The sequence below is a fragment of the Anopheles marshallii genome, chromosome 3 (genome assembly GCF_943734725.1).
Source record: "Anopheles marshallii chromosome 3, idAnoMarsDA_429_01, whole genome shotgun sequence".
Classification (NCBI taxonomy): domain Eukaryota; kingdom Metazoa; phylum Arthropoda; class Insecta; order Diptera; family Culicidae; genus Anopheles; species Anopheles marshallii.
Window position 1 is genome coordinate 75096815 of NC_071327.1, and position 26946 is coordinate 75123760.

At 44.0% G+C, this 26946-nt stretch overlaps 2 protein-coding genes across 3 annotated transcripts; both read right to left on the reverse strand.

The window, feature by feature from the left end:
• Positions 1-1452: 1452 nt before the first annotated feature.
• Positions 1453-2223, reverse strand: LOC128714791 (uncharacterized). The gene is made up of 3 exons (XM_053809671.1): positions 2142-2223; positions 1879-2076; positions 1453-1799 (listed from the first exon to the last, which is right to left on the reverse strand). Exons 1-3 carry the CDS (start codon positions 2221-2223, stop codon positions 1453-1455), a joined length of 627 nt encoding a protein of 208 aa, XP_053665646.1.
• A 2021-nt stretch (positions 2224-4244) lies between these two features.
• LOC128714913 (calcium-transporting ATPase sarcoplasmic/endoplasmic reticulum type) lies at positions 4245-26946 on the reverse strand. 2 transcript variants are annotated; one of them, XM_053809794.1, is made up of 9 exons: positions 26829-26946; positions 18644-18661; positions 16046-16128; positions 12966-15134; positions 12768-12883; positions 12452-12688; positions 12263-12380; positions 12073-12190; positions 4245-4295 (listed from the first exon to the last, which is right to left on the reverse strand). In XM_053809794.1, the coding sequence occupies exons 1-9, from the start codon at positions 26944-26946 to the stop codon at positions 4267-4269; spliced, it is 3006 nt and encodes a 1001-aa protein (XP_053665769.1). In that variant the 3' UTR covers positions 4245-4266. The 2 variants fall into 2 exon arrangements, with proteins under 2 accessions (XP_053665769.1, XP_053665768.1); XM_053809793.1 differs by lacking the exon at positions 4245-4295 and having other exon boundaries at positions 11939-12190.

The window sequence follows — 26946 nt, forward strand, 5'->3', positions numbered from 1 at the left end:
CATTTCGTACTAGTATTATTATTACCTTCTATCGCTATTTTATAACTATTGGTTAGGTGCTTACGATGAAGGTGAGCTTTAGAAGAGTTTAACAAGAACAAAGCAGTTTCTAAATAGCTAAAGCCTAAAGGAAAAACAGTAAAACAAACAAAAACAAACAATTAACTAACGAAATCAATTGTTGATCGAATAAACTTAGGGAAGTATAAACAAAGAAGTTTTGAAAGTAAAAACGCCACGCCCAAAGGTTGGGAAAGAAACATTCGATATGAAACGGTCTAAATGTGAGGAACTTAATTTATTGTACTAGCGTGTTAAATTGTAATCTTTAGCAAGAACGGGAATTGATCCTCTATAATGTGCGCCCGGCTAAGTGGGCTAAACTTATTAAGCAAGCAAAAAAAGAAAAAAACAAAATATCCAAGCTAACAAAACTAAATGTAACTATTGAATTCGGTTTTCTTTTTGGCCAACGTTCGCAAACAGATCAGATTAGTTTTAGCGGAAAGACAAAAAGAGAGAAAACAGGGTTCGTTTTCCTTCGTCCCTTAATGTGCATGATTCCATCGAACACAACCGTTTAGCAATGTACGCTTTAGGTAAACCATTTCACACGTGCTATGTTTCGTCTGTTTTCTTCTTCCGTTCGTGCTTTTTTTTTAATTAAACTTTGTACGAAATAGAACCGCGTTTGCGTTTTGTTTAGATTGTAAACCTCGTGTGTCTGTGTAAGTGCTATTTTTATCCGCTACTGGTAGTAATACATTCATAGAGCCAACGGAACGAGCGTGCCGCGTGAGAAGGGAGGGAAAGTGTGAGCGATAAAAGTATGATAAGAAATATATACTATTTTATTTACCTGTATAGTTCGTGTACTGTTCCGCGGTTCATTCGATACTGGTTGAGAAACACTGCTTTCGGAGCACGATGGTAAAACACGAGAACATTGCATAACTTACGGCGTAAAACGCGATGCTCAGAATCAAAGCAACCATGTGCTTTGGTAAAATGATCGCTTTCTATATGTCCAGCACCAATAATAATGTCGTTGAGCAATCAAGCTGTCTCTGCCTGTTTGAATGTCGAGGCAGTTTGCGATGTAGCTGTGTGTTTCATTTAATTTCAATTCAAAATGTTTGCCGAGTTGGTTTAACAACAGCTAAAAGAGATTGAACGAGGAATTGAACATACGATAATCGATCATAATCGGATATTGATGTTATTTGGTTTGATGAGCTTCACGACGATTGTTATCGAATTGGAAGGTGTAATATATATTTGTTTTATTCACTTGAATTTAGAGCTATGAACTAATTGAGCCCTCAAATGTAGTCAATCCTTGCTAAGGGGAAAACGGTCCGGAAGGGACTTTGTCTCGGTCTCGTCGTGTGGGACTGGGGTCGCTACAAAACACCGACTTTACGAATGGAACATCCTTTGATCTGCCAGTTATTAGACAACAGTGCAGTTCAAAAGCAAGGAATTGTACAAAACGTTCGCACCCTCAAGAGAAGGACAATCGTAGAAGTATACCACGTCCTTGTCCCACTTGGTGATAGCCATATAATTGGCAGGTATACGTTTACTATCGCTGAACGACAGGAAAGGATGATCTTGTCCGTCAATGCTAACTTGCACTGTGCCGCTGTGGAACACCTCTAGCACGAACATGGTGGGCTCGAACTGTGATAATAAGTTCGGCGTTTGGGCATCTACCAGCTGGACATTGTTGTTTTCATTCGAAGCTTTACGATACTGGTGCCGAGCAGCACTTCTTGTATTTCCCCATCCTCCGAGTACTGTCAAATAAGCAACAACAATCCAAAATTTATAAACGGAATTTCTACGTGATTTCCTACACGTCCAACATCGTCTTACCAATCTCTATCACGTACTTATCGTACGGAAACAAGGAGTCTCCGTACCGAATGATTCCATCGTTCGGACCTAAGATGGCGATTTTAAAGTACTTGGAGTTTTTTGTATAGCCAACATGGAGCAGACTTGTCGTCGGGAAGTATGTAAGAGCTGCATCGTAGTCTCCACCTTTGTCGTACTGCTTACAGCCTCTGATCACTTGGAGAAACATCGTCGTTTTTTGTCAATGTATAACATTACTTTTCTTCAATTTCGATGCTTACCATCGAATGGATTCCTGTGCAGTGCCGCAACGTCAAACACTTTAACCAGCACAACAATCACTACCACTGACCACAGCTTCATGACGATTGATGATGTGTGATCTTCGGTGCAACTTTACGAACTGTTTTCGAGAATGGCCTGTACCATGGTATAAATAGGAAAATTTGATACAGTGACTTTTGAGAGCGACTCGGAACTACATTCGATGCAAAACAAATACTCAAGGTGCAACAACTATTTCCGGACCTCTCCAGCAGATACCTTTGCTCCACTGAACCAATTCAGATAGGTCAGTTGTTTGGATAGTAAATTAGTTGTGATAAGGTTGCTCCACACACGGGAAACATACAGCTCGTTAATGTATTACTCAAGCTCACGTTGCTTAAAATATGTTTGATAATGAGTTCTTATGAACGATCTTCAAGATGATTGTTATCAGTTGTTTTATTGTTACCTAAACAGTCAGTGTCGCTGTTATAGTGTGCATATTTTATTGTTATCGTTTGAAATTATTTTAAGGCATCCGCGCAGGTGGGGATTTCCCAAAGGGCAATCGTAAAAGAAAATCAAATCTTTATCACCCTAGGCAAACGCCATGTAGTCAACACAGTACAGGTGTACAGTAACTGTTGTCAAACAATGTTGATTGACTGTAACGACAATAGAGGCCGGCACGGAGACATCAGATATAGATCAGATATGTTTAAGCTTTGTCCTCAAAGCTCAAAGAAAAGCTCAAAGAAAGTCCTCAAAGAAGGACTTTACGGACTAGGTCGTCCAGTGACATTCTCATGACGTGACCCGCCCACAGAAGCTTTGTCGAGTTTATCATTGTAGCGGCTCCTCCATTGTCATTCCACACATACATACGCGGCCCTACTGAGCATCTTCTGCTAGAAGGTATCGTCAGTCTTTCTCACAAACTCTATGTCTCAGAGGCGTATGTAAGTACTGGACCTTTAGAAGTTCTATATAGTTTCACCTTCGCTATCCATCAACTCAACACCATTCACCTGCTTCTTCGGATGGGATGTGATAAACTGTTCCAAAATGACTCCCTTTCGGGTGAGAAAAAAAACTTACTTTCTTTCCAGACTTGCGCCCTTAGTTATTGACCTTTAAGCGCCGTAAGTTATGCAATTCCTTGATCACCAATTGTTCACTAGCAGCAGGATTACTACATTTTCTGCAATCTATGGAAAAGAAAACGCACACCACCACACAATCTGGGTCTGGTTTTTTGGTTTAGTTTATTTTTGTCTTACTTAACAATTGCACGTTTGCTAACTATTTGCATGAATTAACGTTTAACACTGTTCTTTCTCTCGTATTCTTTTCTTTTTGTTTTTTTTTTTGGTTGCATCTCTGGCGGGATTACAGCTGTTTCTTCCCCGTTTGGTTTGGTTTCTCCTCTCCTCAAACACACCTCTCCATTTGCCATTCCTATCATTCACCATCTTTGAGAGCGCGGGCCCTGTGACGACGGTTGGGCCCGCGCGCGCAGCAGTTAATAATATTAATTACTATTTTACAAACAACCTTTCCTCCTTTTAGACACACACACACACACACTCATAACCGGTGGGAGGGGACGGGCTTTTCAAGGGGGTTGTTTGTGTGTTGCTCTCTGCCGTTGCTGTGCGTTGTTTAGCGTTGTTCGTGAGAGTAGCAAACAATAGGATGCGCACTGAAGGGGGTCGTCGGTATTGCTTCGCGTTTTGCTTTGTTTTTTTCTTGGGGCCATTATTTGGTTAACAGAATCGGAGATCAGAAAATACATAAGACACACACACTCACACACGATTTTATTTCTCTTCACATTGGATGCGTAGTTGTGTTGGTTTTTTTGTCGTTCTTTTGCCACGAGTATTTTCGCACGGTTTTTGCTATGCTTTTTTTATATCCATGTTTCACACTATCCAAGGACTCGTTTCCTCGTTCTCGGTACGGCACATTTTACAGCCTGTGTCTCTTCTTCTTTGTTATGTTTTTTTTTTGTTTAACTTTTCTTTTTCTTTATTTAAATTTCCTTTCTTACACACTTACTATCTGTCTCTTTCTCTTTCTGATGCTTTTCTTCATCTTTTATCTCTTAACACGTAACACGTCTCTCAAACCTAATGCTTACTCCCAGGTCTTAATGACTTCGTTGGCTGTTGTTATTGTTGTTGTTGTTTTTTTTTTAAATTTCGGTTTGTTGAAAAGGAAGATGGTGAAGTTTTGTCGGAGGTTTTCCACGGAGGTACACGACACACGGTTTTTGGCACAAGATCAGGATCACAGGTAAGAACATTGGTTGGTGGTCGATGGTTGGCGAAGTCGCACGAAGAAGGAGAACGGTGAACGGGAGGGAGTTGGACAACGATTGATCAACAAAAAGGGGGGGGGGGGAAATCATTTATAAACGAAGAGGAAGAGAAAGAGAGAGAAAAAAGAAAGAGAACGAAACATTATAGATAAACGCAAAATTTGCAACGCTAAGCGTAATTCGAAAACAGAATATAATGAAACAAGATAAGGAGAATATATAATTTCGAAAGTTCAACAGAAAACGAAAGCAAAGTTTATAATTTTGAAGCAAATTCGTAAAACATAACAAGAACAAAATGAACGTAAGAAAAAGCTCGTAAAAAAACGGAAAGGGGCTGTTGTTTAAGGGAGGGGTGGGACATTTGAATAAACTGTGAAGCCAATCGTTATTGTATCCATTTTGTTGGATGTAAAGAAGTGTGCGTTATGTTGCTTCGTTGAAGAACAGTCGTACAACGAATCGTGGAAATTGGAATCGGAAGCTCTAACAAAAACGGTTGAATTGAGGGGAAAATCGTTTAAGCGAAGAAAACATTTATAATAAGAAAGCATTGTAAGAATAGAAAATTTGGAAAGCATAAAAAAACAAGAAGCTCTTAACATTTAAGAAACAAGATAAGAGAAGGAGGGAACAAGCTTGGCCAAATGTGTGGTTTTCCTGGTAATGTTACTTAAATTTGGAACTTTTCCGAAGAACCATAGAAGGTATGGGGAAGGATCCCCACTTCACTCCCCGTTCCCCTTCCACACTCTCTTTGCTTACCCACAATACATACAAACACACGTACTGTGTTGTCTTTGTCGCGTAAGGGCGATGGCGCGCACACTCACACGGGTGATGGTGGCGGGTAGGATGTGTGTTGAAGCTGATCGCGCAGGGTAGGTAGGTAGGTGGTTGATGAATGGCGGTTTGGTGGGACACGGACACGTACACAACACACAGCAGATGGACACGTCGAATCGGAGGGGGGTTGGTGGGGGCACGAGAGATAAAGCAATCACAAAGTACACAAACACACACTGATGTGGGTGGGGGGTTGTTGCAGGGGGTGGGGTGGGGCATGAAGGTTTTTGGGGGTAGCTTCTTCCTCAAAAGCTTTGCTTAAGTTGTGTGGCCGCCGACGATAAAGCTGAATGATGATCACAGGATAACATGAGCCGAGGGTGGGGTGTGTGAGATAAAAAGAAAATGGACGAACGTCGCCTGCCGCAGGTTGCTGCTCGTTGGGTGTTTGTTCCTTCCAACATAATACGGTGGAAGAGAGATCTTTGTTTCGCACGGTTTGGAAGGAAAGACACGTCACCAGGACTTGTTTCCACCAGGGACCACGTGCTGTGTTGGAGTCGCCACACCCTTTACTCGGTGTGTTAGTACTTCTGCTGAATGCTGCTTCTTTTCTGTCACCTTTCCCCCACCCGGGAGGAAACGATCGGGATGATGCAAAGCGGTAAGGAGTCTCACACGGAGGGATAATAGTATAAGGGGCACGGCATTTTTCATCTCCATCGTTCATCCGGATTGTTGTGGCTTAATCTGCTCTCTCTCTCTCTTTCTCACATACAATCGAATACGCATCCTTAGCTTGATCTCGTTCCGAAGATGTTAGAACATTGAACAGGTGGATCGAAGCATTGTTGGAAGGCTGATGCTATCCCTTTTGGTTTAGCTGTGTGTGTGTGTGTTTAGGGCAAACTGGAGAGCAAGGGACAAACACCTGGAGCAGAACACAACCACGACTGTCCATCCGGGGTGTGTGGTATTTTCCTTTTTTTTAAACGGCAAAGAAAAGCTGAAGCTTCGGGTTTTTTAGGAGTTCTGGATGGCGTGTGTAAAGGTAGATGAAGATGGCCGGGCTGCGGTTTATGATGGGCGGCAATGGTTGGTGGCGTTCAACACACTACACACACGCGCCATTTTCGCTATTATATCGATTTTTTTTGGGGAGGATTGCTTTTGGTGTGATTTGTTTTTTTTGTTTAGAAAAATCTCTAATGGAAATCAGGATTGACTGTAGGAAGGGCAGAGAAGAAGAGAAACGGAAATTATCACTATCACATTGATTTTCACTTTCACTGGCAAACGGTAGTACTATACCACTACAAAGATCACTAACTACTCTATTTCTATGCACAAAACAATTGTTTGTTTAGATTCAATATGCCCAATTTCGTTATGTAAAATCAACACTTTGTACAGTTTTAATCTAATAGTAAATCAGTCAACTTATATTCACAGTTGATCGTGACCGATCTCAATACTAGCGAGACTAAACATCACCAACAACACTATCTATCCTTCCGATCTTGATAAGAATCGTTCCATTTTCACGTGCATGCGGGTACGGTTTGTTGGTGTGAGTGATGAAGAGAGATGATGAAACTGCTTACGGGTGTGTACAGAGTATAGTAGCGTAATATGCCGTGTTGTATCCATCCTCCATTTCGTTTGTTTGAGATGCTGCGATGCTCACGCAACAGGCACTCTTCACATTCGTATCTTTGGTAGTAATCACACACACACATACACCATGCATAATTATTTCGGTTTTTTGGTACGTAGAGTTCGTCATAGCCGGATGACACGGTGACGAGCAGTAGCTGTTGTTTGTGATCACTTTCGCTTCCATTAACTCACTTAGCCTAAAAAGCTTGTGAAGAGAATAACACGAACACACACACACACACTCGCACTTGCACGCGATAAGAGAAAGTATAGCGATAGGACAGCATCCGGTGTTTTGGGGGTGACAAGTGGAACGTTTTTGCAGGGCTGGAATTGATAACCAGCTTGGACCGCGTGCGGATACAAACTTTTTAGTGGGAGAATAGTTGTAGTAGCAGTGATGATATTTCTCAAAATCTTCTAAGTGACGTGGCTTGATGATCGGATGCGCAACCGTGTGTAAAGTTTCAAGGTATGGGCTTGATTTGCTTCACACACACACACACAATCGGGCGACGCAGTTAAGTGAGGTTAGTAGTAAGTAGGCTAGAAGGAATTAAGGAAAGAAGAACGCAAACGCACTTCGCAGTGTAGTGTTAGTGTAAGTCGCAATATTCTGGTTTTCGGTATGTTGTTTTGTTTTTTTTGTTTATTTGTTTTGTTTTATTCTTACTGTAGTTGCTTTTTTATCAACTTCAACGAGTTTAACTTGTTTCTTGCCCCCCAGTTTTTCTGTTAAGATTGCATGGGTGTGTTTTCATTTGTTTTTAAATCCCATTTCCCATCGTTTTCACTTTCTCCAACGTTGCCTTTTCACTCTTTCGTTTTCCCTTTTTTCATTTACTTTACCTTTGATGGATTTTTGGGATGTTTGTTCAACGAATTATTTCGCTGTTTGAAATCATTCCAATCGTTTTTTTTATCTAGCGTTTGACTTTTTTTGAGGTTCATACTAGTTGCAGAAAGAAGACATATCATAAAGAGAGCTCGCCCACTCACGTCCTCCTTTAGTTAGTTATGTTTTCTTCTTTTCGTTCCGATTTGAACAAGGGCCTTTGGGAGGGGAAAATTTAATTGCTAGTTTTCCCCTTAGATTGCTATCCTCCTTTTAGTGGCGGTTGGGGTTGTTTAATCTTACTTCATCCCGAGTTTTCGTCCTTCTAACCTACAGCGTTCTTTACGCGTTATGGTTTAATGTTTATGCTTCCCGGTTTATTTTAATCTTCTTGCATGATTCTAACAACTGCAGGGTGTTTCTTTTTTAACTGTGGTAAGGGTGGAAAACAACAATTCACCTCACGCAAGTACAATAGATGCTTGCGTGGCACCGAGCTATTGTGGAAAAAAGGATGTTATGAATCATCCTTCTCTTCAATGTGCCACTGTTGCCTATAATGTTGGCAGAAGTTTATGTTTCTGATTTCTTATATAAATAAAACAAGAAAAAACTTTCCAAAAGAGTTCGACAATAATCGACCCCAACTTCTACCGTTCACGCGCACAATAATCGTCTCTTCGAACCGACGACGAAGTGGTTAAAAATAGACATGCAAATTTTGTGTGTTGAAACTAAAGAATAATGAGCACGAATTTTTCAACTCAGAAAAAAGCAGCACTAACCAGGCATAACGATGTAAGTTTTCGCTTCCCCCAAAAGGATGCACACAGTACAACTTTACGTGTGTGCAAGGAACTCTACCAAAAGTGACACTACACTGGTGAGGAGGGAATAGATCGGGAATACGGGAGAGATGAGAAAATCCTATCTACGAATAATTTTCTTTAAAGCAATCCTGTGTGTTTTAGCATTCGCTGGATGGAATAACGGTGCAAAGCTATGCTCTCAATGCTTCTTCTTGTTACTCTCTCTCTCTCTCGCCTCACATCCTCAATCATTTCATTCCTATTCTAGGCACACATCATCGTCAACTACTTAGTCTCATTGTTTTTATTCCCCACACACCGAAAGCGCACAGCCACTACCACCGCAAGAAGAGGCATATGAACGCCCTGAAACAGGAATGGAATAGGAATGATCCTTCCTTTCACATAAAAAAACATAAAAAAAAACAATGCTGCGAATCGTTGTAAGAAAAGCTTTCGCTATTTGTGCGAAAGGTAGCATTAGTAAGGATATAGTAAGATAAGTTCTCATCATCGCACTTAACTCAGACACTACTGCACAAGTAAGTCCCTCCTACGACGCCACTGTGTTGTCATCGATAATCAATAAACAATCGATTCGTTTCTACTTTGATTTCTGTTCCACTTTTTCTTCGTAAAACTGCTTCTTATCGTTTGCCTGTGTCTGATTATTTTTTTTTTCTTCTGGTTCCACTTTTCTAAACATAACTCGCAAAACAGATTCGCTCCATTGGCGTGCCCCCTCCCACGAAAAGCTTAATATCGACTTATTCAAACTTATGCAAGATTTCTCCTTTCTAAACCGTGTAGTAATCATACCTTCTGATTAATCACACACTCCCAAACAAACCCACACAGAAACCCTTTCGTTTGTGTTTCGTATGTTCCGATTTTAAATAAGTTAAGTAATTCACGCACAAAAACCTAAGTTCGAAAGGGTTAGAAGAGGGTGTGTTTGTGTGGAGGTGCGAGAGATATATGTATGTATTTGCATATTGCGATAGAGAAAATCTCTGAAGAAGCGTGTCATTCTTGTCGGGCGTGCCGGGCATTTTTAAAACTAGAGGCATTTTTCGGTTAGATTCAGTATGCAGGAGAAAACCGTGTTGAACCGGCAGGTGTGTATGCTCTCGCTTGAATGGATTGACGGAAGCTACTGGGTGGTTAGTTGGTGAAAAACTGCGTCTCTTCTCAACGCATTACGCTACTTTGCAATCAATCCACTTCTTCCCGTGTAGTGATGATGTTTTCAAAGTATTTAAAGCTTTCCTCCAACAGCGAAGTTGGGGATTAAGTTCTTAAAGCTTAAACCAAACTAAAGCCAAATGGATGAAATCAAACGCGTAACGTAAACACAACTGTCGTAGACACTCTGAGCTAAAACGCATTGAAGGATGTAGTAAAAATGGAAACAAAAACACACGAGAAAAGAAAACACTCTCTTAAGCGCACCATTCTTCGTTGTATGGTGTAAAACAACATGTTTGGGCCGTAAAATAGGTTACAAAATTACTGTTTATACTAATGCCGTATTAGGGTTAATATGTCGAGAAAACTTTGGAAAATTGATATGGGATGTTTCAAGGGAGCAGAGGTTGGATGTTCAATAGGTGGTGGGTGAGGCAAAAACCTCTGTGAAGATAGATATCACGTACCGGATGGCATGCCATTCAGATAGAAAGAAAAAAATAGGTCCGGACGAAGCACCGGCACTAGCAGGGAGGGTGGGGTTTTAATTCAACAAGTAGAAGTGGTGGGTGGTAGCTTTTAAAAGTAGATAGTAATTAATTGTTTAACAGCGCTATTGCTCACTCATTCCTGCTGTTATGCACACAGGCATGCGCTCACATACGGTGGCGTCTTGCACGCCCTTTTGTAGTATGTGGGCTCGATCGTAAATGTCGGTACTGCGCTATCATCATCCATAAGCCTTATACATACACACACAAAACAGTACGCAATTGTTGATATTTCTTATATGGGGTCCATCATACTGCTGAGATTGTTTAAAAAAAAGCTGTTATATCTACACAATTTTTATCCTGTCTAATTTGTTTTCCTCTTTGTTTGGTAAGTTTTGTAAAATAAATCATCCTCCGCTGGTGTGAAACTTTCTTTTTCCTGATAGCTTTTGTGTACTTTCATGAAGAGATGTGGAAGTGCGTATGGGGATGTGGCGAATGAACTTTTTTTTTCCACTGATGGAAAATACGGATTTAGCGAGAGTATGAGATCCACATATAATGGGATTACAATCTTGAAGAGATGAAGTAGAAATGGAGCTACGACCCTAGCTATGAATCAACCACAAAAAATATCCAACTACTATCCTCTTTCGCTAGTTCAAACTAGTTCCGGGTTCAATGCACGATATGCAAAACACTAACACATATGCATACCAGCGGCGTACACATCAAGGCGCTCATGAACCTACACTGACTTTCTGTTTTGCCTCGACCGATTTATACCTAAATGCCCGCTGTTGGCGTTAATCGCCGGTACCATCACGGCGGACGATATCCGACGCAGCACAGGCACACATTAAAAATAATCTTCGCACGGCTGTGTAGGTGCGCACGATTTTACACGGTCAACGTTTCTTTTTTATCTAAACTTTACACAAAACGGTATTCGCTAAATAGTTCAAATATATATATGCCCGAGCGCCGCACGCAAAAGGTGCGCATCAAGCATATAAAAAAGATAGAAGTAGTTTGCTAAGTAATGATTATAGTAACGATTAAAAAACAGATGGAGAAAACTCTCGATTACTCGCGATAAACATCAAACTGACAATAGGGGGACAGGGAGAGCTGCCCGTCACACCGTCTCAATACACCCGGGGACGATGCCGTTCAAAGGATTCTTTTGTCTTATCTCTCTCGTATTGTTTGTTTAACCTTTTGTTTCGCTATTTCCTATCCCTTATTACACTTCCATACATGGGTTATCTCCACACGCATACTCACACACATGCGAAAGATAGTCCGTATAATGTTCGCGTGCATCATTGTTCACCTTTTCGCTTCTCTAAAGTATCATTGGTGCAGGAAATTGTTTGATGAAAATTACTGTAAAAGGATTTTTCGTATGTTTCCTTCGTATGATGAGCAAACCGATCTACGTAATTAGGGATAGTGGATCCGCGTATTACTAATTTCTTTGTTTTTTTTCTCTTCTATCCGTACTTCCGATTGAGAGTGTATGAATGTTAGATGTGGGTGTACTTTTTGCTTGTTGTATATTATATGCGTGCTTTATGAAAGTGTGACGGGGTACCTCTGTGACGGCCGACTGCCGGCGACACTTTCACCGAACTGCTTTACCATGTATTGTATGTGATCGTGTCTACTTGCTTCCCTTTTGTCCCTAGTAGCAAACGCTTGCTGGCGCAGCAGTAGTGGTAGAAGTTATGGTAGCAATCGCAGATGTTCTGTTATCATCTCACTGCCATTATGGACCCCATATGATGTAAGCAAAGAAAACTGCCCACGCTAACACTAGTCCATGCATATTTTTTATGTAACTCTCACCGTCCGAAATCCTTCTGGCGACGAACTTCAGGATTTCATCCAGCAGCACGACCGGCAGCGAGAACTTCATGACGGTCATCCACTCATCTCCGTTCAGTGGAGTAACTTGGAAAACGGTCTGCAAAGAGATGATATCGGCATTGAGGAATGTCATATTGAGAACATGCGAAGTTAGGCACTCGAAACTTACGGAAAGAACGTCAACGTAGAGGATGACGAAGTGGAGAGCGAACGACAGACACATGGAGGCAATCAGCCACATGTTGGACCATGGCGGCATCTGGACGAGGGACTGGTTCTCAGACAAGCTGTAATATTGAAATGAAAAGATCAGTTGAGTGCGGTACGATCTAAACTCGCATCGCTAGCCAACACTTACCTGTTCATGGCGTTCAACATCTCAATGGTGACCAGCACGGACAGAGCCATGGTCATTGGGTGAGGATCGTTGAAGATCTTGCAGTCAATACCCTTGAACTCTTCGCCACCACCCAGGCAGGACAGATGGTGAGTCAACTGCCAGTACGACAGCTGCGGGCCTTCCGACGAGAACATGAACCACCAAGCGGCACCACCAACAGTAGCGCAACCGACATAACCACCAATAGCCATGTAACTATGATGCGGAAGAAGCGTAAAATACATAGAATTATAGTCCGCGGGACATCTAATCGAGTATACCGACGGAAACTTACCGGAAGAACAACCAGCCAGAGATCAAACCTTCATCAGCCTTGCGCGGTGGCTTGGTCATGATGTCCAGATCCGGTGGGTTGAAGCCGAGGGCAGTAGCTGGCAGACCGTCAGTGACCTTGGTTACGAAAAGAAATTAGATAAAAGATTAGTAAACACTGCTCGTTAGACACACTAAAAAGGTTGCAATTAATACTTACCAAGTTGACCCACAGCAGCTGAACTGGGATCAGAGCTTCTGGCAGACCCAGAGCAGCAGTCAAGAAAATGGACACAACCTCACCAATGTTGGACGAGATCAGGTAACGGATGAACTGCTTCATGTTGTTGTAAATGGCACGACCTTCCTCAACAGCGGCAACAATGGAGGAGAAGTTATCATCAGCCAGCACCATCTCAGCGGCCGACTTGGCGACAGCGGTACCGGAACCCATGGCAATACCGATTTCGGCCTTCTTCAGGGCAGGGGCGTCGTTGACACCATCACCAGTCATAGCGGAGATTTCGTTCATGCTCTGCAGGAACTCCACAATCTTCGACTTGTGGGCCGGCTCGACACGCGAGAACAGACGGGAACGGGCGCAAGCTTCACGCTGCTCCGACACGGACAGATCATCGAATTCACGACCAGAGTACGACTTTCCGGTGGTATCCTCATCCTCTCCGAACACACCAATACGACGGCAGATAGCTTCGGCGGTGGCCTTGTTGTCACCAGTGATGACAATGACACGGATACCGGCGGCGCGGCAGCGAGCGATCGAGTCCAGGACTTCCTTACGCGGCGGGTCCAGCATACCGACGACACCGACGAAGGTTAGGTTAACCTCATAGGTGTAGAACTTGGTCGAATCGTTCAGGTCCATGTCGTCCGGCTTCATCGGGCTGTCAGCGGTGGCCAGAGCCAAGCAACGGAGGGTATCGCGACCAGTACCGTACTGGCGGGTCAGATCCAGGATGCGCTGCTTCAGGGAAGCGGTCAGCGGAACCTTGGTAGTTCCAACACGAGCGTGCGTGCAACGTTCCAGGACACCTTCCGGAGCGCCCTTACAGAACAGCTTCGGTCCAGTTCCCAGCTTCGAGGCCTTCAGTGGGGTACAGTAGGTCGACATGGATTTACGATCACGCGAGAACTCCAGGGTGAATTCCTTCTTCCACTTGGTTTCAATTTCCTGACGGACGCAGATGGCGCTCGAGCGGCGATCCAGACCCTGCTTGGCAACGTTGAAGGGGTTCAGCTTCTCAGCCAGCACGATCAGAGCGGTTTCGGTGGCCTCACCGACCTTCTCGAATACCTTCTTCACTTCGTTGAAATCAATAGCGGAGTCGTTACACATGATACAGATCGTTCCGAGTTCGTGCAGGGCTTCGTAATCAGCGGCCTTGACGCGCTGTCCGTTGAGGGTAACCTCACCAATTGGTTCGTAGGTCGAGCCCGAGATTTCGAACTCAGTGAAGCTGCTGTCATTGCCCTCAACCTTATCGAAGATGAACATACGCGAGACGGACATCTGGTTGGTGGTCAGCGTACCGGTCTTATCCGAGCAGATGACCGAGGTACAACCCAGGGTTTCTACGGACGGCAGCGAGCGGACAATAGCGTTCTTCTTGGCCATACGGCGGGTACCCAGAGCCAAACAGGTGGTGATGACAGCGGGCAGACCCTCCGGAATGGCAGCGACGGCCAGGGCAACGGCAATCTTGAAGTAGTACACGGCACCCTTGATCCAGGAGCCACCGTGGGCGGGATCGTTGAAGTGTCCAATGTTGATGGCCCAGACAGCGACGCAAATCAGCGAGATAACCTTCGACAGCTGCTCACCGAACTCATCCAGCTTCTGCTGCAGCGGGGTCTTGATTTCCTCCGTCTCCGACATCTCGGTACGGATCTTACCGATGGCAGTGTTCAGACCGGTGCCGATGACAACACCGCGAGCCTTGCCGGCGGCGACGTTGGTACCGGAGAAGAGAATGTTCTTCTTGTCCTGGTTGACAGCGCGCGGGTCCGGTACGGCATCGGTGTGCTTGATCACGGACACGGACTCACCAGTCAGGATGGACTGATCAATACGGATGGTGGTGGAGTAGATCTTGATCAGACGGATATCAGCCGGGATCTTGTCACCGACCGACACCTCGACCACATCACCAGGGACGATCTCCTTGGCGCGGATCTTCTGCACACCGGACTTGTCGCCACGGACAACCTTGCCCATCTCGGGCTCGTACTCCTTCAGAGCTTCAATCGCAGACTCGGCATTGCGTTCCTGCCACACACCGACGACGGCGTTAGCGATCAGAATCAGCAGAATGACGAAAGGTTCAACGAAAGCTTCAACACCTTCATGTTCCTCAAATAGAGCTAGTACCTGGAATTGGAGTAAACGGAAAAAAATCACGTTAGATATTTTGCCAGTTTCGAATTTTGTATCCTAATTATGAAGAAATATGATATTCGTTTGTTCGCTTCAATTCTCTACAAACCAACTGTGGCACAACATACAAAATTCCGAATGAATTTTCATGTGGAAATAGATCGCAGTTTGCCTTTTCGTTCAAAGTTCAATTCTGGAAAATATTATTTTTAGCAACAATATTCTTATCGTTTCAGCTCCACTGAAACCATATCATAGCGAGTATCGCAAGCAACATTATCTGAAGGTTACGTGCTCTTTCACGAGAAACCGTGGAAAAACTCCCGCACATATTAAAAATTGTTCGTGTCAACAAAAACAACATCGCGTCACATAGTTTTGCCAGAACTTTTAGTCTGGTGGCGGCAAAAGTCACCCAAAAGGATAGTTATTTTTGGATCTCTTGGACATCTTCAAATATCACACCGCCACAATCGTCACAGACTGTTGGAAATGATTAGGAGAGCGGAGACACGGAGGAAGGTTGGACGAGACATACCAAAGAAAAAAAAAAAACCCTGTCAACCACACCTCTGCACAGTGTTTGCGGTTTCGTTCAAAATGAAGTGAGTAACATAAACAGATTTTTGGCACATCGGCAAAAAACATTGGAAGGTAAATACGAAAAGAACGTCATACATCGGTGCAGAATCGGAGATGCTTCATGAATATCGGATTAGCCCAAAAATAACGGTGTAAAATGCCATCCTTGCATCACAACATATCGTCACTTTCGAAAAAAAGCAATTCATTAGGGGGAAAACTCTAAAAACAAAACTAGTCTCGTTTAGACACATGGATGAGCGTACGAATGCAAATCTTCTTCACTAAAGGTTTTTTACTGTATTCCATGAGCAGATACTTACAAATGAAATGATAGCGGCCAACAGCAGAATCTTAACTAGAAGATCATCGAACTGTTCAAGCACTAATTGCCAGAGTGTCTTTCCTGTAGAAAAAATGGTGAAAAGGAGAGAAAGAAGGGATTCCGATTAGATCGCTGAAACTGTTTACAATTGTTTATTCCGGTGTGCCGCCCGTATCCACCCGGATGTCTCACTACCGTAAGCTTGTTGCCTTCGCGCGTTACGATAGAAGTGCTCGGTAAGGTTTTCATCAGCATGCGGTACCACCGGCAATTACATTGTTTGCTACGCTATCCAATTAATTCCCGTCGCTGGTGGTGATGTATCTTGTGGCACGCAGTTCTTCTTATATGTTTGCACGGTGCTTAAGTCGCCGTTTCCTATTTTTGTTATTTTTTTATATTTTCATGTCAAAAGTATTCCATGTGCCTTACATTAATGCACATAAACCAATCCGTTCTACCGTAATGAATCCCAAAAGCCATGACAGTGCACGAATGGTGCTGCACGTGCAAAGATTAATAGAGAGCATAATGACACTTTTGTTTAAAATTATTACCACTGGATTGGAGTGTAATGAACCATGGCAAGGCCCAAAACGCCATATGTTATGGCACGCATAACAGATTTCGTCCTTCGGTGCTCATTCACATGCGTAACGATGCTTGCATCAAGAATGCTATCGGATGAGGACAGGTCAAACGCCTACCGTAAGCATACACATCCGAGGCGATTCGTGCGTCGGCTTTCCAACCATACCGTGACTTCGCATAGACGCTCTAACTACGTACGCAACCGTGGCGAGAACGTACGCACGTACGTACTTAGCACGTAATACTTATTTTTGTCAGGGGCGCATAAAAATAGCGCCTTCCCAGCATGGCGTGGTGTGTATCTCTTTCGTCACAGGCCGTATTAAGCCGTGCTCTCCCGTCTGATGATGAATCCGGTACCAACCGAGCTTGATTACCCCCAGTCAGGCAAACATTTGGTTTCAGTTAATCTGTGTTGTTTTACGAGGCATTAGCAGCACAAAAGCATTCGGCATTATCAACCGTGCCGGCTTTCCGGTACAAACAACAGCAATTTATATCATCAGGACTTCCATTTGTCACCTGATATACTGTACAGTGCTGTATCAACAAAGGGATTGCAGCGTGCTCTTCTGACAGATCCGTGTCTTATAGTTTCTCGATGTATTTCAATACCGGTACGATTCTTTTGTGCCACGAGATAAACTACCGGAGAGTATAAATAGAAATATCACGAGTGAGATGTGTCCATTTGCCTGGTTGAATAATGCTCCATTTTCCCGGCGGGATGCTACTTTCATCATATCCTTTTGAGGCTTTCCTTTTTTATAGTGCACAATCTTCTTTCATGCCTTAATTTTACTTCCGCTTCCGAAGGAAATACACATCACACGATCGCTTCTCATTAATATCGATGTACGGTTGGATTTAGGTGGATGATGCGCATGAGGATTGGTGCACCGTTGGGGGAATCCTGTCGTAGGTCGAATAAATATTTTCATCCTTCAAACTGCATACATCACCTTGAGCTTCTACACCACCCGTTGGACCATGATAAAGACGTAGCGTTGGTTGCATCCCATATTTACATGCCCTATTTTTTGTCTCATTTCATCGTGCACAGTCGCTCGAGCAATACGAACGGTCATACGGGCTGATATGATGGAATCATGTACGGGCACTACGACCAGGCACAAACATTTACACACAGAGCGACATGAGTTGGTCTGTGGTTAAACTCGCGCCTGGTGAATCGTTCCATACATTGCTAACCCACCGTGTTATACTACCTGCAAACGAACAGATTGGTAGCTTCATCTGTTTCTTATCTTATGGCGCCAGTAGACCATTCGGGTCCAGCACGCTGCGGGGTTCCGTGCAGAGTAAACTGGGAGAACAAAGAACGGGCGAACGAATCATACACAAGCAATGAAATTGCACCACGTCAGCGAACGAAGACAGTAACGTCTGTGTGGGAAGGGAGTTCCGTGTGACTTTCGCGTACAAATATCCAGATTTATGAAAACCGTTTCATCTCGATGGAGCCATCCCTACCGAAAGTCTGATAGGTTAACCGCGAAGTTGCTGCTGCTGCTGCTGGACGGCGACCAACGACAACGGGATGCCTTTGTTTGATGAATGTTCGCTTCAGTGCCTCTCGGTGGTTTCATTTATCAGGTTAACGTTTCTACCAGCGCCGCTGACGTGCGCTTACACTGGACGTCTAGAACCAGTTTCCAAAACGTCAATGTGACGACGTCGTCCGGACCCAGAAAAGGGTACCGATTTTATTTATTCTTGCTGCGCCGCGCCATCCATCACCGCTCCTCCATCGACAGTACAGACGTTGGCGTTTTGTTTCACCATATTTTGCAACTATTCTTTGTAGCACGGAAACCACAAGCATATACCAGTCACTTGCACAAACATCCAGGTTCTAGAATCGCTTCTCTAGCATGGGACGAGAAAACCCTATCGGCCGATTCCCGTCATGCGATGCGTACACAGCTGATGATGAAACCGAGCAACTATCGTAACGCTTCCACGACTCGTAGATGATACGTACCTTCTTCAGCGGGTAGTTCTGTGGGGAAGAGAAAAAGCAGAAGGAAACATTTGATTAGTACATAAGATGTTAATAGAAGGACGAAAACAAACTGACAAATGACGAAAGGAAGGTCGTGCGCAGCAGCCCAGAGTCTCGGAGAGCACCACGCTTTAGAAGATCAATCGATCGTTCACGTGCTAATTGGAGCAACGCACGGTTAAGATTTGCCCATCATCCCACTTGAGGTCATCCAGAAGATCTACAAATCAAGAAGTTGCAGTTTGACGTCAACATTTATTTGCATATCAAACCAACAGAACAATCGCAAAGCAAGAGAGAAAATCGAAAAAAGGTGAAACTATTTCATAAATTCGTGGCGCGTTACGCACCCCTAAGTTGATACCGGGGGCCGTCTTCTCACACATAAGAAACCGGTATTACTATCACACTGTTTTTTTTCTATACACAGTAATAGTAGCGATCTTTGCGAGGGGAGGAGGAAAAATACCTCAAACCCTCAAACCTCAACCTCACGCAAAAAGGCAACAACCATTCTTCGCATACTGCTACTGCCTGCGCTGGCGATGATCGCAATGATGGCAACACAACTCTGGTAAGAATGTGCCACGGGAGCAACCGTCTAGTTCGCCCCAAAAATAGACGCATCTCCACTTGAGGGGACCAACAACCGACAGCAGCTAAAATGGACAGGAAGCAGGGTTGGACGGACGGTACGCAATCAGGTGGGCGCCCGCGCTTTTAATACACAACACACTCGGACAGTACCACCAACAATAGCAGCAACGGCAAACAAACTTCCTTCGCAACTTCGTTTGCCCGAATTACCCGCGGGGAGAGAGAGAAAGAGTGAAAGAATCCGTTTTCTTTACGCATTTCTCTACACTTCCTACAGCTGTAGCCGTAGCTTCCTGCACGGTGAACACTGTTTGTTTTTTTTTTTGTGCGTTTCCACACATCCAGTCTAAGAATCCAGCCTCTATCGCCCGGGGAGACGGAAATCCAGAGTGTGAAAAATGCACAACACAAGAGAATGCCGGCAGGGAGCGCTCCCGTACACGGACGACGGAAAAGTTGTATATTTATAAATAAGCACGCATTACTACAATCTCTCGATGATATGATATTAAATTATTGTGTTTCTTTCTGATCGTGCCGCACCACTGTCCGGAAACATGGCCGCGCGAGCGGTAACGAGTTCCGGAAGAACTGTGTTGCTCTGCTTCAACGTTTAAAGGATGTAGAGCCAAATCTGTCTTAAAGGTTTTGAGAGTTACTCAACAAATCGTTCCCATTTGAAAGATTCCAAGATGACGTGTGCAAGAGTATCCAACGCATGCACTCATTATCGAAAAGATAAGTTCTGAATGAATTCTAAGATTCTCTATCGACATCTGGATCAATGTACTCATCCAAAAGATTCGTGAATAAAACAGGTCAACTCACTGCTAGAACAACAGACACCCGCCTATCCGTGAGCGGAATGTTACTCGTCTGTGGCCTCAACCACACTTCGAAATGCCAATCATTTAATATTCTTCACTGCGACCGTCCACAGTCCAATCCAATGCATGGATCCCAACACAGCCCAACTGTCCTTGCAATCGACAGAGAGATTATTTAGTGAGCAGTCCTTCAAAACCACCGGTAACCCCGGAGGAATACGTTAACTCATCCTCGTCTAAACATCATCCGAACGTCTATCGCAACGCATTCAGCCACGTTTCTCCCGCCACAATATCGTGCAAGAAAAAAAAACACGTGTCAAGTGATTTTGTTTTAAAAACATCGAACATCTGTTAATACACTTCTGCTGCTGTTCAGATTGTGTGTGAGAGGGTGTTTGCCTTCCCTTATGGCAGCCTATTATTCGCTTCGCTCGGTTAGTTTAACAGAATCCTCTTTCCCATTCTCGTTCTCTTCGCGATTATAAACCCTGACCGTTGCGGCCTTTGAATATAATTTCACTAAATCGCCGTTGAGACTTCAAGGGATTCTCCAATTTGCACCAGCAGTTCTTACCTCGATGAATCATTCTCATTTGTACCAAAGTAGGGTAAACACAAATGTTTTAAATCATGCATCCCCGGACGTGGCGAGGGTATATTAAACCACCTAACCATCGTCTTTTATCGTTTTGCAAAGCAATCTGATCTAATGAAACCGTTGATCCACATCATCATGGAGAGCGCTTGCCAGATCTCTCTGCCAGACTCTGGTAGGATGGATCGATACGCATCGATGTGTTAAAGGTTTTACATGTTCAAACTCAAGGGCACTGTGAACGGAATATTAATTTTCCACATTTTAACACTTTCTTCTCGCGGTGAGCATGTCCCTGCCCTTGCTTTTCCTCATGGCACACGCAAGTCGCATGGGCTGGGAATTTAGTTAATGACGTCATAATCCTTTCATCAACGCTAGATATTTTATTTTTGCCTTTCGTTACAACGCCTTCTGGAATGTGGAAACCCCATACAATGAATATCCACAAGGCGCAGGTGGTTTTGGGTGCTGGTTCTTCTAACGAAGCTGCACTCAATCGTATTGGCGCAATGTAATTCAGTCAACCTAACATTACACGTTCATATACTTTACACCGTATTCCATTCTAGATCTCTCCTGCTAAGAGTTGTAATGAACAAAAAAACGTTAAAAGCAAGCAATTCACGCACCACCGTATGCGTGGCTTCTCATGGATTTTTTTCCGGGAAGAGAGAGGATTTATAAATATCCTTCAAACCCGCTAGAGAGTTTTAAACTTTAATTCGTAAATCGATCAACGATCGAATGCGAGTCCATTCCACGAACCGCATGCAACAACATCAACATCCATCCGAACGAATCCCATCGTGTCTGCTATTTCTGGTCTCAATGGCGGTCGTACTAAAACAACAGCAGACGACCCAGAGATCGTTTGAAGTTGGGATTTTTATTATCGATCTTCACTTTATATCTCCAGCGCGCATGCTTCTTCGATGGCACTAGGATTTCAGATTCCAGACATACCAGACACCTACAAGAAAAAACGCATTAAGTAAAATTGTTCTTTAGAGTATTGCATAAAACCCTGGTTCCAATCGAAACGTAACCATATAAGACCGTACAGCGCTGTAATCAACGTTTTGGATCGGGTGTCTAATTTCCCAATGATTTACTTCATTACGATCGATCCTTGACCGAGAAGGAAAAACCAGTCCCGGGTGTAGTTCTGCAAAACACGGTGCGTCGCAGCGGCACCTGCTAAGCAGCACTCACTCGTTAACCAAATGTCGAGTTGTGGTGTGTGACGGTGCGAATTATTCATAAACTTACTTCCGAACCGAACCGCTTACGGACCCACCAATAACCCGGGGGACTGGATGAGACCTCACGCGTACAAACGACCTCAATTCGAATGTGTACACACTTGCACACGGTTGGAGGTTGTTGCGCCGACGGCAATGCCGACGATGCAGTATACATTTCACGCGATTAGCAAGTGGATGAAACAAGCCAGCGCAGCTATAGGAGAAGAACGAAAAAGAAACCGGGGAAACCTTCTCATCCGTCGATTGGCCATCGAGCGAGACTCCCGAGTTTAATCGAAACCGTTGTGTTCCGGTGTGGGTCATGATGTTTGCCATAAAATAATTGAGATGACAAAAACTGTCCCGACGGTGCATTAGCTGCACGGCTAGAGGTACGCTGCGGTAGGGCCCGTCCGTGCTTCATACCACCCCCGAGCAAATGGGCTTTTAGGGCAAAACAGCTGTATGCGTACACGTTGTTCGCCGTCCGACCGTTACCTCCACCGATTATCGCTAACCAAACCATCATACGTACTGGAACACCTTGCCATTTAGCGTCATCATCGTAGTCGTTGTTGTCGCCTGTTCGAAGATTAGCGTTAGCGAAGGAAGACGACATGGTCGGTTGCTACCGCAATCACCCTACGCGAGCGGAATCGATCCTCGACATTGGTGGCGTTCGCGTGCGCCGGTGTGTTAGTGTAAACCGCACGATCGCCGGCGAATAAGGGTGGGATGAGCAGTAACGTTCTTTGACGTCAACGCGATTCTCCACGATCGCGGTTTACTCCACAAGGCGCCTTCCCGAGTGGGTTCGTACCCCTACCACCGATCAAGACGTCAAAGCGGCTCGATCGTGAGTACATGCCGCCCGTCTGGGGGAGCAATGCTTACGCACGTGGCCAAATCTTGTACACAGTGCGCTCTCCCAACAAGAAGAGCTCGTCGGGAGAGAAATCTCTCACCCTGTGACGAATCTCTTCGAAAAAAAACCCATTTCTCCATTGGAAATGGTTGTGAAGCTGAAGATGTTACAGACCAGTATCAGAGCGAGTCGCGGTATCTCCATTTCTTAAAAAAAAACGATTACACTACACCCGCCGCCAGGGTCGTTTGTTTACACGAGGAGAGTTAAGCTACTTGCTAGCGAATCTCGTGATATTGAACGCGAATCACCTTGACCAACGCAAAACAGCAAAGGTGTGGATGTACACAATCGATTAGCACCTTTCGTTCTAATCCCCACGTTTACTGACTACGACGCAACACAAGGCGTGCACTAAAACCGTCAAGGCAGCTGAAGAATCTCGAAAATAGATCACACCAATATCTCCCCGATCCCCCCTTGGAAGAACATCACGCTCCACTTCTTTTGTTCACGGTTTAACCTCGGGTTTGTGTGAGGCACTATATTTTGGAGCATTAGTTACGTCGTCCACCTGTTTGTTCACCTTGTTGTGAGATTTTCGCTTTTCCCCATGCAATCTAAAAATGTGTAAGAAAAGTAAATTATTCATTTCCAACCAAGATAAACCTTACATTAAGTAACGTTCTTCCATACTTTGGTTACACCAAGAGGACCTTTTAAGGAATGATCCCTCAAATAATTGGTTGAAATCGATTGTTCTGGACACGTGGTACAAGTAAACGTATCCTCCACCCCCTCCCTTCTTCTTCCTTCGCCACTTTCAATCACAATGACCAGACACAAAAGCCTCTACCTTCAAAAGGGTTCGCCTTTGCATGTATGCGCTACTATCAATCACAGCCCAGGCGTTGGAAAAACGTGCTGTGACCCGGTTAAAGGGCTTAGCCACGACGCAACCTTTGCCTTCCCGTTTGGGGCCCTTGGCTATTTACAACGAGAGTGCAATTCTGCTTGACATTGTCCTTCCGATCCAGCCCATCGATGAAAGGGTGAAAACTTTCAAGTGGTTATGACTTCCACATCCTCAATGGCACTTTTCCTTTGTGTCTGCCTTTGGCGTTGGAGCTCCTGGGTCTCAACTACTACTGCATATCAAGAGCACCCTTTTGCGGAGGAACACTTTTGCCGCGCTGCTGTCAACCGTGGCTTTGACCCCCACATGCCCTGCTGTTGTTGGATTTAATTTTCTACCAAATGCAATTTAGCCCATAATTTATGCTACACACATCGACAAGAATCCTGTCCAACACAACCCAAATTGGGTTTGGGATGCATTCTGGAGTAATAAGATTACCCAGTATATTACACTACTTCACTACATTATGCTACCGAGTGGTGTGGGTTCAGGCTTTTGTTGAACTCTCTGCTGTTAGTGTCAAACTGACTACAAAACCGGATGTTTACCATCGCACCGTACACCTATTGGCTCACGACAAACATTTGCAATTTGCTTTTTTTTTTTTTTAAATAAGACCAGTTGGAGAATTTTCTTTCCAAGAAAAATGGTTCCCTTCTCTGATGAGTAACCAGGCACTTTATACGTCCATTTGCCTAATTACCGACGATTGATTAATGGTGGAAAGCGGCAGTACCAAAAGACGAACGAGCCAAACACAGCCCGTAATGGCACCATCTCTAATTGGATTATCGGCAAACTCGTACGAATGGTGCGAAAGAAAAAGAAACTGTTGGTAAGTCAAAGGCATGCGCTACCGAAAGCAACCGGAACGAATAGTGCAGCACGGTTGAGTTGGGTCGCTCGGTATTGCTCACACTTGGGCAAACAGGTGGTTTCGTAGACGGGTTGCTACTGATAACCTAATCTTACAGCGTGCTATCGGATCTCGAGCGCCGTCTAACGTTGCTATCGGCATTAGTAAATGGTTTTAATGTAAACCATTCACCCAATATAAAAACCTTCCCGATCCGATCAGGATCCGTTCGAATAACTCAATTACATTGGATCGTAAAATTTCGGGCCACTGTTTTGCCAAAATTCGGCTCAGTTTTCATTCGATTGTCTGCGGGGTCGGCAAATAGGAACCTCATGACGACAAGCCGTAGCTTAATGAAAATGATACTGTGTTTTCTTCCAGCGAACGGAACGAAGCACCAGTTTCGCCAGTCTCCAGTGAGCTCTCGTGAAAAGTGTTGGTGAACGCGCCACGCCACGTAAATGCTATATTTAGCGCTCTTCCACCGTCTTAAATCAGTGCCGGTTAATTGATTTTTCGTGATGTATTGTAATAAATGGGCCCTTCTTTGAGCCTTCTTTTTGAGGTCAGCGTGAAGCAAGGACAACACAACAGGGGGTGGGGAAGGTGAATATGCCACGAGTAAACAAATCGCAGCATCTTGTTTCGGTTCGAAATTTTGACTCATTTCATGGTGCTGTTGTTTACCAAATTGCCAGGTGGAGGAGGTAAAGGTTTTAGCTATAAAGTAAAAACTGCTCCCAAGGTCCGAAAAGGGATTGGGATGTTATATTCTTGGTTTCTGAAACAAATGTTCACCGAACCACCTTTGCATGTTCATTTGGTTCAAGGTGGTCGGTTCAAGGTTCTTTTTCCAGATCAAACCCAAAACGGAACGGTTACAAATTATTCCACGTTTAATTACGAGCAGTTTAACTACTCCACGCCGGGTGTCTACAATTCGTGAGCTATATAAAATGCTGGGTTAACATAACTTATCTGAAACCCTTTAGCATATGAAATTGTCCATTAGCGTGCACGGTTATTATTTGCAGTACAGGTGGAGGCGGGTTAGAATTCCACAGTCGTGCTATTGCTTATCGGTACGGAGCTCCCTCATTTACATTTACAAACGAAAAACGTATAACACACCCCGAAGGCTAATAGGCATCCACCGCCTTAATGACCTTCTCTCGCTACACCTTATCTCCGGAAAGTAACAATCACTTCCACAGCGAGATACCGGATAGTTATCTTCTTTTTACCGAAAGGCGGTAGCGGCACAATGGTACGAACTAGAGATGTGCACGCTGAGTAAGAGTGAGTGAGTGATTTGAAACCTTCGAGAGAGTGAATGAATATAAATCAGCACGAAGAGTTTTTATGACTCCTTTAACCACTCTTTTGCGTTTATACTCACTCTTACTCTCTGTGCCGACTAGAAACTCACTCAGGAGTGAGTAAAACTGTTTTATCACTCTTTGGATTATAATCACACTGTAAGAGTGAGTAAAAGAGTATTATCACTCTTTGGATTATAATCACTCTGTAAGAGTGATGATACTCTTTTACTCACTCTTACAGAGTGATTATAATCCAAAGAGTGATAATACTCTTTTACTCACTCTTACAGTGTGATTATAATCCAAAGAGTGATAAAACAGTTTTACTCACTCCTGAGTGAGTTTCTAGTCGGCACAAAGAGTAAGAGTGAGTATAAACGCAAAAGAGTGGTAAAAACATAAATGCAGTGTGATATTTTTTGATGAATCTCAAAAGAGTGAGTAAAGGTTTCAAATCTTTAAACCCACTCTTTGACTCCGATTCAAATCATTGAAAAGAGTGATTATTCTCATCTCTAGTACGAACACAACTACTCGTGGTTTGATTTTCACCAAACAACTTCATATTGCCACTCACGCCACGAGTGGCCACGCCGGTGTATTGACCAGCGCAGCAAATCGACATTGTCATGGTGCTTCTTTGTGTCACGTCAAGTCCCTCGTGCCGCATGAGTTTTGCACGCATTCGTCATCTTGGATGTAACTTCTTCGCGATTTGAGGCCCTCCGTTTATCCCTTTCTTTTCACAAAACAGACAATACCCACACAATATTTTCTCCCAGTCGGCAATATGCCAACACGGAATAAAAAGCTACTTCTTGCATGGGCTTGATCGTGAGACAACGTTAACTTTCATGGTGCTCCGGGAGACAGCGAGACAGATCTAAAAAAGAAAAGAAAACATAACACCAAACGGTGCGTGACACTTACCATTGGGTCCATACTTCTTCTGGTATTCCTTCACCTGGTCGGCGGAGAGACCCGTCTCCGGATTGACGCGGAAGAAACCTAGGACTTCATCGACGGTCTTGCTATGGCCGTCCTCCAT

Coding starts and splice junctions, on each gene's coding strand:
- LOC128714791 (XM_053809671.1), bottom strand. CDS start 2,223: ATGAAGCTGTGGTCAGTGGTAGTGATTGTTGTGCTGGTTAAAGTGTTT. Junction 2,077..2,141: donor GCACAGGAATCCATTCGATG/GTAAGCATCGAA, acceptor TGTTTCTCCAAG/TGATCAGAGGCTGTAAGCAG. Junction 1,800..1,878: donor TAAGTACGTGATAGAGATTG/GTAAGACGATGT, acceptor CTTATTTGACAG/TACTCGGAGGATGGGGAAAT.
- LOC128714913 (XM_053809793.1), bottom strand. CDS start 26,946: ATGGAGGACGGCCATAGCAAGACCGTCGATGAAGTCCTAGGTTTCTTC. Junction 12,381..12,451: donor ATGTTGAACGCCATGAACAG/GTAAGTGTTGGC, acceptor TCAATATTACAG/CTTGTCTGAGAACCAGTCCC. Junction 12,191..12,262: donor TCTACGTTGACGTTCTTTCC/GTAAGTTTCGAG, acceptor ATCTCTTTGCAG/ACCGTTTTCCAAGTTACTCC.